This window comes from Salvia splendens, chromosome 3 (assembly GCF_004379255.2).
Source record: "Salvia splendens isolate huo1 chromosome 3, SspV2, whole genome shotgun sequence".
NCBI lineage: Eukaryota > Viridiplantae > Streptophyta > Magnoliopsida > Lamiales > Lamiaceae > Salvia > Salvia splendens.
This window is the reverse complement of record NC_056034.1, coordinates 31,747,262-31,760,360: the sequence shown is the minus strand read 5'-3', so window position 1 is coordinate 31,760,360 and position 13,099 is coordinate 31,747,262. Positions and strand designations below refer to the sequence as shown.

Below are 13,099 nucleotides of genomic sequence, written 5' to 3'. Positions count from 1 at the left end.
GTATACAAACTCTAACGAAACTTACACAGTCGGGACATTGAGTTCGAAGTTGGGGACTTGGTGTACCTGAAATTCTGGCCTTATTGCCAGTCCACTTTGTTTTCCGCTGCCAACCAAAAACTAGCTCTACGGTATTATGGGCACTTTCAAGTGGAGGCCCGCATTGGACCCACGGCGTACATGTTAAAGCTTCCTGATGGATTTCGCACTCAACCTGTTTTCCACATCTCATTGCTCAAGAAGGTAATCGGAGCAAAGGTGCCTGAGCAAGTTCTTCTGGAGGGCTTCATGGACGCCGACCTGCCGTGCCTATCAGAAACAATTCAGGACCACCGATCAATCTCAGTTGAGGGGGTTCCATTGAACCAGGTCCTAGTGAAGTGGGTTGGCCTTGGTGTGGAAGATGCCTCGTGGATGAATACGGCTGATGTGCGCGGCCAATTTCATTATTTCCGCCTTGAAGACAAGGTTGTTTTGGCTGACGGGGCAGTTGATATGAATTGGAAAGTGTACAAGTGGAGAGATAGGAGGGTGGTTTGGCCAACCAACTAGGAAGGAAGGGGAAAAAAATCGGTGCTAACCGATAGGGAGATTTTGGAGGAAGAACTGACCGAGTAGTGCAGTTACGCAAGGCAGGAAGATCTCAGAAGATTTGTTCAATCATATTTCAGATTTGTTACCTTCCATTTAGCTCCCTAGTTATCTATAAATAGGGACTCTTTTATCAGTTTTACCTAACTTGGAGAATAATAGTTTTTGGACGAATTATTTCGTTGGCCTCATACGTAAGGATTCTTATTCCCGTTTTGGTTTCATTTTGCTCACTCTTCAATAAATCGTTTCCTACCTATTTTATCTCATATTACTTGTTGATTATCATAATCTTTGGTTTGTTTGGGAGTTTATTTCTTCCTCGCTACTCTGGACGAGCACCTCTCGTGCTCTGTTTACGCCGGCACCCTTTACTCTAACATAATGGCACACTAACATTGGAAGGAGATTCAATACTTATTGAAGCCGGAGAGCTTGAAGATCAAATTTTTAAAAGTAAAACACAATAATTTACAATCCAAAACAACAATTAAAAATTTCTATTCAAAATTAAATACTACTACATTTGATATTCTATAATCCCTAAAATAATACATAATTAAATTTCTCATCCACAAATAATTACCTAGGCACGGCTGTTTGCAATTCGCTCCAATTCCAAGAAAATAGAGATAAAGTCATAAAGTCTAAAGCATTATTCTATTTTGCACAAGCTGCCAAAATCTCTAAATTATTTAATGAACTAACCATTTACGCCTATGTCAATTTACTCACCTTTTTAACAAAGAACAAAGTTTCACAGGAAATTTTAGGCGGCGACTCACTATGTCAGTCCATCACTCGGCAGTCAACGGAAGAAGGCAAGAAACCGGAGGTGGAGGGCGTCAGTCGGCGGAACTCGGATGGTACGTTCTTAGCTCGCGACTTCCCAATTTTGGATCGAGATCACACCAAAATTAGAGAAACACACAACAATCAATAATCAATTGCAATAATTAGCTAAAAAGTAATCAATGCGATCAATAGGAATTGTATTACGAGAATCAACAAAATAGGAACTCAACAAGGAATAGAAATGACGAAAGAAAATGCTCAAGATCCACGATCTTAGCCCATGAACAATACACAACATCACATGAGTTTGAAGGTGGCGTGGTCCCTTTTTATACTCTGCCTTTCCCACACACTCCACGCCTCTTTTTGCCACCTCACCCTCCGCCTCATCATGCTAGCTCAGACGAAGCATGTGCTACTTATTGATCCGTCAGCTTATTCAGTAACCATTGCCACATAAGTAATCGCACGTGACCCATCTCATGAAGCCCATTAATGTTGCATGCATATGTGAGCAAGGATAAGAATATCTATGCATGCAACATTACCCCTTCCTTAAGGTTCCTTGTCCTCAAGGAACCATGGAAACCGCTCTGTTATTACATCCGCAAATTCCCAAGAAGCATCGGCTGGCGACTTTCCGGCGCAATGAATCAACCATTTAGTAGCTACTTGGTTGTTTCTTTTAACCATCTTCCATTCCAGAATAGTCTGCGGTATAACATCGTTAATGTGTGATATTGGAGGGAGCACGGACACCAGGCCGGTGGGGGGCGCCGCAGGCTTCAATAGAGAAACATGAAACACGTTATGTATGGCTGCTGTGGAAGGTAAGTTCAACTTGTAGGAAACTTTCCCAATTTTGTCAATAATTTGGTATGGCCCAAAGTACTTTGGCTCGAATTTTTGGTGATGTCCTCGTATAGATTTCTGCCTATATGCTCTCAATTTCAACCAAACCCAATCACCCACAACATACTCCTTGTCACTCCTCTTTTGGCCAGCTTGCTTTTTCATTCGGTCTGCGGCTTTTTTCACATTTCGTTTGAGCAAGTGTATCATTTCTTCTCTATCCCGCAAGGCAAGATCTGCAGCCTCCACATTTTAATCCCCATGAAGATAGGGTATACATGTAGCGGTGGGGCAAACCTATACAAAGCTTCAAATGGAGTTTTTCGAATACTGGAGTGGAATGAGGTGTTGTACCAGTATTCAACTGGTCCAGCCAATGAGCCTAAGAATGTGGCTTCTCTCCTATAGAGCACCTGAGTTAGCATTCGAGACATCTATTTACTACTCGGATTGTCCATATGTTTCAGGATGGTAAGCCGTAGAGTAGTGCAGCTCCACGCCTAGTAAGGCAAAGAGTTCCTTCTAGAAGGCCCCAACAAATATAGCTCCTCGGTCACTCATAATCTTTATTGCCTGAATCCAAGAAAACTTCAGCTACCCTCTTAGTTGTAAATGAGTAAGATAATGCCATAAAATGGACATATTTGCTCAATCGGTCTACCACCACTAGTATAGTGTCTTTCCCATGAGAAACAGGAAGTGCTTCAATGAAATCCATGGTTAAATATAACAGCTGGTATGGGAAGGGGTTGTAGCAATCCAGCTGTTGAGGAGTTACCAACCCCTAGGTTTATACTTCTAGCAAGTTACACAGACCCTCATAAATTCTTTGACTTCTTTCAGCAATTTTTGCCAATATAGTAAGGCAGAGATCCTCTTGTAAGTAGCCAAACCCCTAGAATGCCCTGCTAATGTTGATTCATGAAAAATAGATAACTCAACAAGGAATAGAAATGACGAAAGTAAATGTCAAGATCCACGATCTTAGCCCATGAACAATCACACAACATAACAAGAGTTTGAAGGTGCGGTGGTCCCTTTTTATACTCTGTCTTTCCCACGCACTCCACGCCTCTTCTGCCACGACACCCTCCACCTCAGCATGCTAGCTTAGACGAAGCATGTGCTACTTATTGATCCGTCAGCTTATTTAGTAACCATTGCCACATAAGTAATCGCACAAGACCCATCTCATGTAGCGGATTAATGTTGCATGCATGTGTGAGCAAGGATAAGAATATCTATGCATGCAACAATCAGCAGCGGCAGTCCGCAGTCACCATTTCAACTGGGGCTGGGTGGTAGGTTTTTTATTTTTACCATTATGTAATTAATGCTTAGAATTAAAATTGAGTTTTTACACTCTGACTTATAATAATACTATTTTTTTGGGGTACACTCGTACCCCTTTGCTCCTTAGAGCATTCGCAATGGGGCGGACGATAGGCCGCCCGATGCCTCGGGCGCGCCATCATCCGCCCACTGTGGGTGCGCGGACGATGTCTGATGCATCGTCCGGGTCCTATAGATCGTTCGCGGACGATAGGGCATCGTCCGCCTCATCATCCGCCCATTGTGGGCGACGCGGACGATGGCGCGGACGATGCAATGCGTTTTCATTTTTTTTAAATTTTTGTCTATTTAAACCTCGTTTGTCATTCTATTTTTCATACGAACATTTCTCTCATCTCTCACATTCCATACGAATATTTCGATAATCTCTCACAAACAAAATGAACCACGACGACGACTGGAGTACCTCGGAGGGAGTTAGTCGGACCTTGACGCGAGCCTTATTCGATGCTGTCAATGACGCAATGGCAGATTGCTTAGCCAAAATGCAGTGCGAGGAGGAGGCGGCGGCGGAGCAGATCCCCAGGCCTATTCGACATCGGACATTTGTCCGCCGTAAACACGCCATAGCTCACGAACGTCTATTTGCAGACTATTTTACCGAGAACCACGGTGGGGCCTGACTGTTTTTCACCGCCGGTTTATAATGCATCGTTATCTTTTTCTCAGCATTGTCCAGACGTTGGAGTCACGTGATGAATGCTTCCAGTATCGGGAAGATGGCCTCAGTAGACTCGGACTTACGTCGTTGTAGAAGTGCACGGTTGCACTCCGGCACCACGACGGACATGTTCGACGTGTACCTTCACGTCGGGGAGACAATTGGCCGCGAGTGCCTGAAGAGATTTTGTAGGGGAGTTGTGGATGCTTACATCGACACATATTTGCGAAAGCCGACTGTTGTGGATTGTCAGGGTCTGATGAGGATGCACGAGACGGCGCACGGCTTTCCTGGGATGCTAGGGAGCATCGACTGTATGCACTGGGAGTGGAAGAGTTGTCCGACGGTGTTGAGAGGCAAATTTACTAGTGGATACAAGGGCAGCCACCCGACGATGATCCTCAAAGCCGTCGCTGACCATCAGCTCTGGATCTGGCATGCTTACTTCGGTGTAGCGGGGTCGAACAACGACATCAACGTCCTCAACTCATCCACTCTCTTCACCCAGCAATGCAATGGCAACGGCCCGGCGATCGAGTTCACTGCCAACAGGCGTCAATATCACATGGGGTACTACTTGGCCGATGGCATATACCCATGGTGGCCTGTTTTTCTGAAGACGATCAGCTGCCCAATGGGTGAGAAGAGAGTTTTATTTGCTCAAAAGTAGGAGGCGGCGCGGAAGGATGTGGAGCGGGCATTTGGTGTGCTCCAATCACGGTGGGCAATAATGAAAGGGCTGGTGCGTCTCTGGTTCAAGGAAGTTATTGCCGATGTCATGTATGCGTGCATAATCTTGCACAACATGATAGTCGAACACGAAGGTGGAAGCGTCACCGATTGGTCCGATGATAAAGGTGGATCTAGCTCCAGCACGACGACCGCGCCCCACGCTCGAGGATTACCGACGGGCTTCAATGAGGTTCTGCGTAGACATGCCTCAATGCGCAACCAACAAGACCATGCTCAGCTGATGAACGACATGGTTGAAGAAGTTTGGGCCCGTAACCGCCGTCGTTGAGAATGCGTATTTTTTTTTTAATTCGTATTGTAATGTATTAAATTTAAATGAAATGAAAGTTCTTTTCCAATTTTTATAGTTATTTAAATATTCAAATAAAGAAAATGCTTAGGGCGGCCTTTAGGGCGGATTATAGGACGCCCCACTGCAGGAGGAAGGGTAGGAGGATAAAATGCTGACGTGGCGGTGCATAGGGCGGGCTTAGGGCGTCCCTTAGGGCGCCCCATTGCTAAAGCCCTTACTCCCTCCGCTATTGGGTCCAGCAATAGGAGACTTTGTTTGACTTGACACGAGTTTTAAGAAATGTAATAGAAAGTAATTGGAAAAAGGGTTTTAAAAAATGTAATGGAAAGTCACTGGAAAAAAAATTGTGAAAGGTGGATCCTACTTTTATACTAAAAATAGTAGAACATGTAGTTCATTACCAAAAATAACAAAAAGCAAATGACACTTTTATTGATATACGGACGAAAATAGAAAAATGAGATGATTATTGGTGGCCAGATGGAGTAGTTTTAATGCAAGATTGATATCAATGGTACCGGAAGGCATTTGTATTTATCATGGTAAATTCGAGATTTGAAGGATTGAGGTTTTTGAATTCATGTGTCTCTCATATAATGGACACACTTGAAACACATTCCTTTTGTAACAATGACTAAAACAAAATCTAAAACAATTAACTTAAAAGTAAAAAAGGATAAAATCCAGTTATTTCTACTTCCCAAGGAGCTATGTAAAATCATCAAGTGGTTGATTGTCTCACCAAGGGGCTTAGTTTGTTTTAGTTAGATATCAGACAAGATGAGCTTGTGAATTTCGAAAGGTAGATCCGTCCATGTACCTTAGTATATCCACACTAATTGTGATACACTTCCAGCAATTGACACAAATAATGCTCAAAAAGCGTTTAATATGTTAGAATGCATTGAAATTCAGATGCTCATTGCGAATTCACACAATGGCTTTCAGCCACCCGGCAACGTTTAGGAGGCGAAAAACACAATTTTTTTTCGAACATACTTCTAATTTCATACTTTTTTGTTTTATTTCGTTTTGGGTCCTTAGGTTTTTCTAGCTGCTTAAATAGCAGATTTCTTTGAACGTTGTTTATGATTGATAAAATTATTTACGTTTTAATGAAACCAAGGTTTTTCTTCATCAGTTCAGTCATTCTTTATAATTTTTGCATCAAACTATTTACATAATTAATTTATATTAACAATATTTAACCACGGAATACTACATGTAGTTAACTACAGACTTATTAAACGACTAAATATTTGGTGTTTATATTGTTGAATCAATTTTAAGTCTATGGACTGAAGCACCACAATACTCCCCTGTCCCCTATTATATGACCAAATGTTTTACTTAGGTCAGTCCTTATTTATACTACTTTTGGTAATGAACCTTATATTATGCTAATTCAATTCTATTAAACTTTTTTTATAAAACTAATACTATATAAAAGTAGGATCTACGTACCACTAACTTTTTAAACTTACTTTCTTTATATTTCTTAAAACTCGGCTCGTACCAAATTAAAGTAGGACACATATATTGGGGGAGAGAGGGAGTAGCATATACCTCCAAATTGTAAAGTCACATGCTACTAACTTTTTAAACTTACTTTCTTTATATTTCTTTAAACTCGGCTTGTACCAAATTAAAGTAGGACACATATATTGGGGGAGAGAGGGAGTAGCATATACCTCCAAATTGTAAAGTCACATGTTACTAACTTTTTAAACTTACTTTCTTTATATTTCTTAAAACTCGGCTCGTACCAAATTAAAGTAGGACACATATATTGGGGGAGAGAGGGAGTAGCATATACCTCCAAATTGTAAAGTCACATGCGACCTTGTCTCTCTAGATTCAAGAAAAAAGAATAAATAGGAAGCGACCAATGTACATGTTAATTGCTATGATAATGTGACAAGAGACTCGACTTGATCATATTACATCAATAATTCTTAATTAATAATTGTAACACCAGAAACTTATCAGTTATGCGTGTACTAACACCAAAATGAGCTGTGATTTGTTAACACCTAGCAAGATTGTCTCTCCACTGATTACCCATGCATATACTACCAACACTTGGTGCTAACTGATAACTCTTACAATTGTATATTACACAAAATTCCACAACAAATATTACTATTTTTTTCATCTAGTGTCCCCTAAATCACATGGCTCTGATCCTCTCACAATAATGCACCATAAGAATTCAAGAAAACCCACATTTCTCACCTATAAAATCCCCGACTTATCAAACAATTTTCTTACCAAGCAATCAGTTAGCCTCAAATAAACCCTCTCTCCAAATGGCTTCAAGAACTGCCATTTTCATTGTCCTTAACATTCTCCTCTTCACATTAGTGAGCTCAACCAATGTCCCGTGCCCTCCTTCACCTTCTACTCCGGCCCCAAAGCCCCCATCCCACCACCACGGCCATGGCCACAGCCACGGCCACAAGGGGTCGAAGGGAAAGTGCCCCAAAGACACCCTAAAATTAGGAGTTTGCGCTAACTTGCTAAATGATTTGGTGCACCTTGTGGTGGGAACCCCTCCCAAAACCCCATGCTGCACGCTCATCGAGGGTTTGGCTGATCTTGAGGCGGCCGTGTGCCTATGCACTGCCCTTAAAGCCAATGTCTTGGGCATCAACCTCAACGTGCCCGTCTCTCTCAGCTTGCTCGTTAACTACTGTGGCAAGAAGGTTCCCTCTGGCTTCCAATGCGCATAAGTTATACCTCATTTTCATCAATGTTTTTTATTACTGTTGCTTTTGTGTATTATGTCATTTCCTATGTTATTTGTTTTGTTCATTTTGAATCATTGTTTTTATGATGGCTTGATCTCGTTTTGTTGTGCATGGTGGTAGATACTTTAGCACCATCCTTACAATAAAAATGGATGATTTCGATACTTGATTTTTTTAGTAGACTTTTTTTCATCACTTGCTAGATAATGTTATAAAACCAATGTCCCAATGCCAAAACCCCATTAATATCTACTTGTGACTAATAAAAATTCTAATTAGGAATTCATATTGCTAATCCAACAAATTTTAAATTATTAATCTGCTAATCCTAAGGTTACGAAATAATATAAGAAATTAAAAAGATTATTTAATTCTCAAATCATCAACTTTTGTATCAAATATGAATGAAATCATCAACTTGATAAGAGATAATAAAGCAAGAACTGTGACTTGTGGTATACCTTAAACTCAGATGTAAAAAACATAATTGCAGTAACAAATTTCATCCAAAATAAATAACACTAGAAGTTTTCACTGTGTCAACTAGCAATTACTTATTTTTGTACATGTTCAAACAACAAGTCGTGGATATATAATTTTATTAAAAACCAGATCGTTGGCACTTGCCATATAAACATATTTCAGTGATTGTCATTGAATATATAATAAAATACTAATAATAATCCTCAGCCATAAGTTTAGCAGGATTTCATAACATTCAGTCACGACCACATGGATCCTCGAAATAAATCATATCTCCCTAAACATTCAATAAATCTACAATTTTCACCAATAAAAACCCTAACTCGGACCCATGACTTTTCATCACACACATAGCTCTAAAAAGAAAAACTCCACACAGAGCATTCACATATAATGTCTTCAAGAGCTGCCATTTTCATTGTCCTGAAACATTCTCTTGTTCGTTTTCTCTATAATGTCTAATAAATGAATAAAATGACTAATCAACCTTTGATTTTTGTGAAAGTTGTAAAACTAAAAGGAATAATAATAATTTTTAATGTATTAGAATCAAACCTAAATGTAAAAATAAAACAAACGACGCTAAACGTGCCTTAAACGAGCATGGTGCTTGCTCACATAGGGTATGTAGCATATCATTCCTCATTATTTATACTCAATTTATTTTATCTCGATAATGGAATCTTTTATAGTCACGTTTGCTTGCTATGCGTTCCTTTTTTCAATAATTTACAAATTACAAAGAAATTATCCAGTCATACATTTTGATTTTAGCTAACTCGTGAAGTTTCTGCGACCAATAATACCATCGATCTTTCATGAGTACAATATCCTATGGACAAGAATATACTATGAAATAATAATCAAACTTGAAGAGGAAATGAATATAATTTCAACTAAAAGAAAGGGTATATATGAATAAAGAAAATTACTATCTCAACCCCACCGGCTGCTTTCATAAATGTGAAACAAGATACAAATCATAACCAACCAAAACATTTAAAATCTTGCATCTGAAGAAATTAGAAAAAGCAAATCACTAAATAAAATCAAATGAAATTGATTATTTAGGCACACTGGAAGCCAGATGGAACCATTTTAGAGCAAACATTGAGAAGCAAACTAAGAGAAATGGGGACGTTAAGGTTGATTCCCAAAATGTTGGCCTTGAGGGCAGTGCAGAGGCACAGGGCTGCCTCGACATCGGCCAGCTCTTCGATGAGGGTGCAGCATGGAACTCTCGGAGGAGTACCAATGGTTGCACCAATCAATCCACCAACCAAATTAGCACAAACACCTAGTTTTAGGGTATCCCTAGGGCAAGTAGACTTGCTCGGGGTGGCGGAGGGCATGGGGTCGACTTAGGCAATGGCGGTGGCGGCTTTGGTTTGGGAGTAGGGCAAGATCCACATGCACTAGAGAGAGTGAAGAATACAATGTTTATCACTAGGAAAAGGCCAACTGATGTGGTTTTCTTGGAACCCATTTTCCCTAGGTGTATGGACTCTATAAACTTTTGGTACAAGTATGTACTTGGAATTTTTTTGGATGTGTGATTTTGGTGCAAAAAATGGGGTATTTATAGGTAGAAAAAGATGCTTAATTATTTAGGTGAAATGATAAAAAATTGTTTAGAGGGATGGATTGTAGCTGGCACAATGAGCATAGGGTTTGGCAAACTTTTGGATGCATGCGAATATGCACTGTAGTCTGCAAATTGCCATGTTCCTTTGCCTCACTGTATTATATGAACGATTTCTGTAAGTTATCTTAGCTAGGTAGATATGCAATTGTTTAGTTTGAAGAAATACTGAGTAAATCATGGCCAACACTTTGCAGATGGTACTCTCTTCATCCACCATTGAACATCACACTTTGACGTGAGATTAGTTTTAAGAAATGTAATAAAAAATGGATTTGAAAAAATTAATAGAATGTGAGTCATATTTTTATATAGTACTAGTTTATAATTTACTGGGATGTGAAGTCTATTATAAAAAATAGTATAAAAAAGTAAATGTGACAAGTATTGGCGAACGGATCGAAAAGGGAACCAGTGATAAGTAATGGCGAATGGAGGGAGTACATTGTATTTTAGTTTTAGAACTAATATCGGGTACGGGTTGAACTGACATCCCTGAATTTACTGTATTACTATATTTTTGTCAAACACAAACCTTAATAAGAAAATAATGAATTTTGGTTGTGAATTGATGAACCTTATGCCGTATATCCACATTTAAATTTTTACCCATTACTATATCAAAATTCATTTCAGTGGAAAAAAGATCGAATAGATCGTTAAAATGAAATGGTAGTTGCCAACTTGAATACAATGCTTTTATATAATATACACCATACGTTGCTCTTTTATGAGATGAATTCTCATGGAACCAAAATTGCTCTACCATTTGAAGTCTTAGACCCATATATAGATTTGACTTAAAATGTGAATGAGTTGCATTAATTGTGAGTTATTTTCTATTTAATAAAAGTTTGTTTACTAAAATTTATTATCAATTTTGATCTTTCGATGTAACTCGGCTTATTTGTATCAAGTTTGTTAAACGATCTACCTTATGAAAAGTAAAATTATCCATTAAATGTTTTGATCAATTGCTAACTACTCACGTCGTCCGCAAAGCAAATAGGAGTCCTATTTCTTTCCGGCACAGGTTTTAAGAAATGTTAAGAAAAATGGGTGGAAAAAAGTTAGTGGAATATAGGTCCCACTAGTATATACTCCCTCGTCCCATTAGAAATGAAACATTTGCTTTTCGGCACGAGATTTTATCTAGTGTTGATTTGTGAGTTAATGAGGAGAGAATAAAGTAAGAAAGATGAAAAAATAGAGATGATGTTGTTTTCATTTTAAGAAACGTTTCATTTTTAATGGAACAACCCAAAAATGAAAACGTTTCATTTTTAATGGGACAGAGGGAGTATTAGTTTTAAATGATATGTGAGTGGTAATGAGTTGGTGGAATGTGAGGCTTTTTTACCATTTATGGTAATTATGAACTGAGACTCTTATTCGCGGACAGAGAGAGTAATTAACAATTACAAATTAAGATAAATTCTTAGCCATCAGATTAGGAGATCTAGTGGTTGAAATAATATCATATGGATTATATTAATGTTAATTCTTATTATTTAAAACTAACCACTTTCTCTTTCATTAAAATCATCTTAAAACTTTAACTCTATCGATTTAAATTATTTTTTTTGCAAATATATATCAAATTAAATGTAATTTTACAAGGATTCTAACAAGATCTCAGTTGCATATGTTCGAAAGATGAAATTTGATAATTTTTATTTCATTTTTTCGTAAATGTTGATAAGCAATTTCATATCAACACATGCATCAAATTTTTCAATATAATGCATGTACAATATCAATAAACTATGTTGATATTTTCGTGTACTTGTGTTGAAATACGCATATCATTGTGTTGATATTTGTAATACACCATGTTGATATAAAAAATTCACGAAAATCATCATATGATAAAAGAATGAAGATCTTACCCCTTTTTATATTTTATCTACTATTTATTAAAATTCGTGAGCTTTAATTTCATCCACTCAACTCAAGATCTAAGGGTGTATATTCAGTCTTAGTTGTAGATTATGATGCTATAAGCATTATAAGGGGACCCCATATGTTATATATGATATAATAGGGATATACTAATATGCTAACTAATTTTAAAATGCTAACGTACATTCAATCTCGTGCTGCCATGTGTCACGAAACACACAAGATTGTAAACACTAAAATGCAATATACATTTGCAAAAGTGATAGATGGATTTCAGCGGATTGCATTTTACTTATGGGTAGATTGCATTTATTATTGTCGGGTTTGCATTTTAGATATAGACTGTTTAATTTGCATTTTATATATGGACGGATTGCATTTATATATAGTTTATTTTGCATTGTAGACAATTTATGTTAAAATGCAAAAATCAACAATATAAAATCCAATTTGCCTATGACTAAAATGCAATCTGCGGAAATGCATATACAACTTCACAAATGTATATTGCATTTTAGTATCACGTGGCAGCACGAGATTGGATTTACGTTAGCACTCTAATTAAGGAAGCGCCCTAGTGCTCCCCCGATATAATATATTCTTATATTTCAATTTAATTAGTGAATAAATATATATTATCTGAATTAAATTTATCTAGTATGATAAAATAATTATTTTTTGCAAATATATATTAACACTCTATCTGTTCCACGTTAATTGAGTCATTTTTTTTTCTATTTTTGGAAGTTTCAAGATAATTGAGTCATTTCTGTTTTTGCCATAAAGTAACTTTCTCTTATTTTATTCTCTCTTCATCTCTCTTACTTTATGCAATATGTATTTAACACACTATTCTTAATCTCCGTGCCGAAAAGAAACGCCTCTATTAACAAGGAACCAAACGAGTAGTTTTTAAGAATAATATATTACGTCCATTTTTTAAAAATATAAACTTTTGAAAAAGTACGGGTTTAATGCACAATTAAAAAAGTAAGAGAAATGAATATTCTCTACAGTCGAGCCGA

The 13,099-nt window shown here is 37.8% G+C and overlaps 1 protein-coding gene and 1 pseudogene across 1 annotated transcript; one reads left to right on the top strand and one right to left on the bottom strand.

Annotated features, from left to right (window-relative positions):
* The first annotated feature begins 7,584 nt into the window (after positions 1-7,584).
* Positions 7,585-8,144, top strand: LOC121793878 (14 kDa proline-rich protein DC2.15-like). The gene has a single exon (XM_042191904.1). The coding sequence runs from the start codon at positions 7,607-7,609 to the stop codon at positions 8,027-8,029; it is 423 nt and encodes a 140-aa protein (XP_042047838.1). The 5' UTR covers positions 7,585-7,606; the 3' UTR covers positions 8,030-8,144.
* A 1,189-nt stretch (positions 8,145-9,333) lies between these two features.
* LOC121793998 lies at positions 9,334-10,057 on the bottom strand (annotated as a pseudogene).
* Between the last annotated feature and the right edge of the window lie 3,042 nt (positions 10,058-13,099).

Bases quoted from the DNA above. Each gene is read 5' to 3' on its own strand.
- LOC121793878 (XM_042191904.1), top strand. From the start codon at position 7,607: ATGGCTTCAAGAACTGCCATTTTCATTGTCCTTAACATTCTCCTCTTC.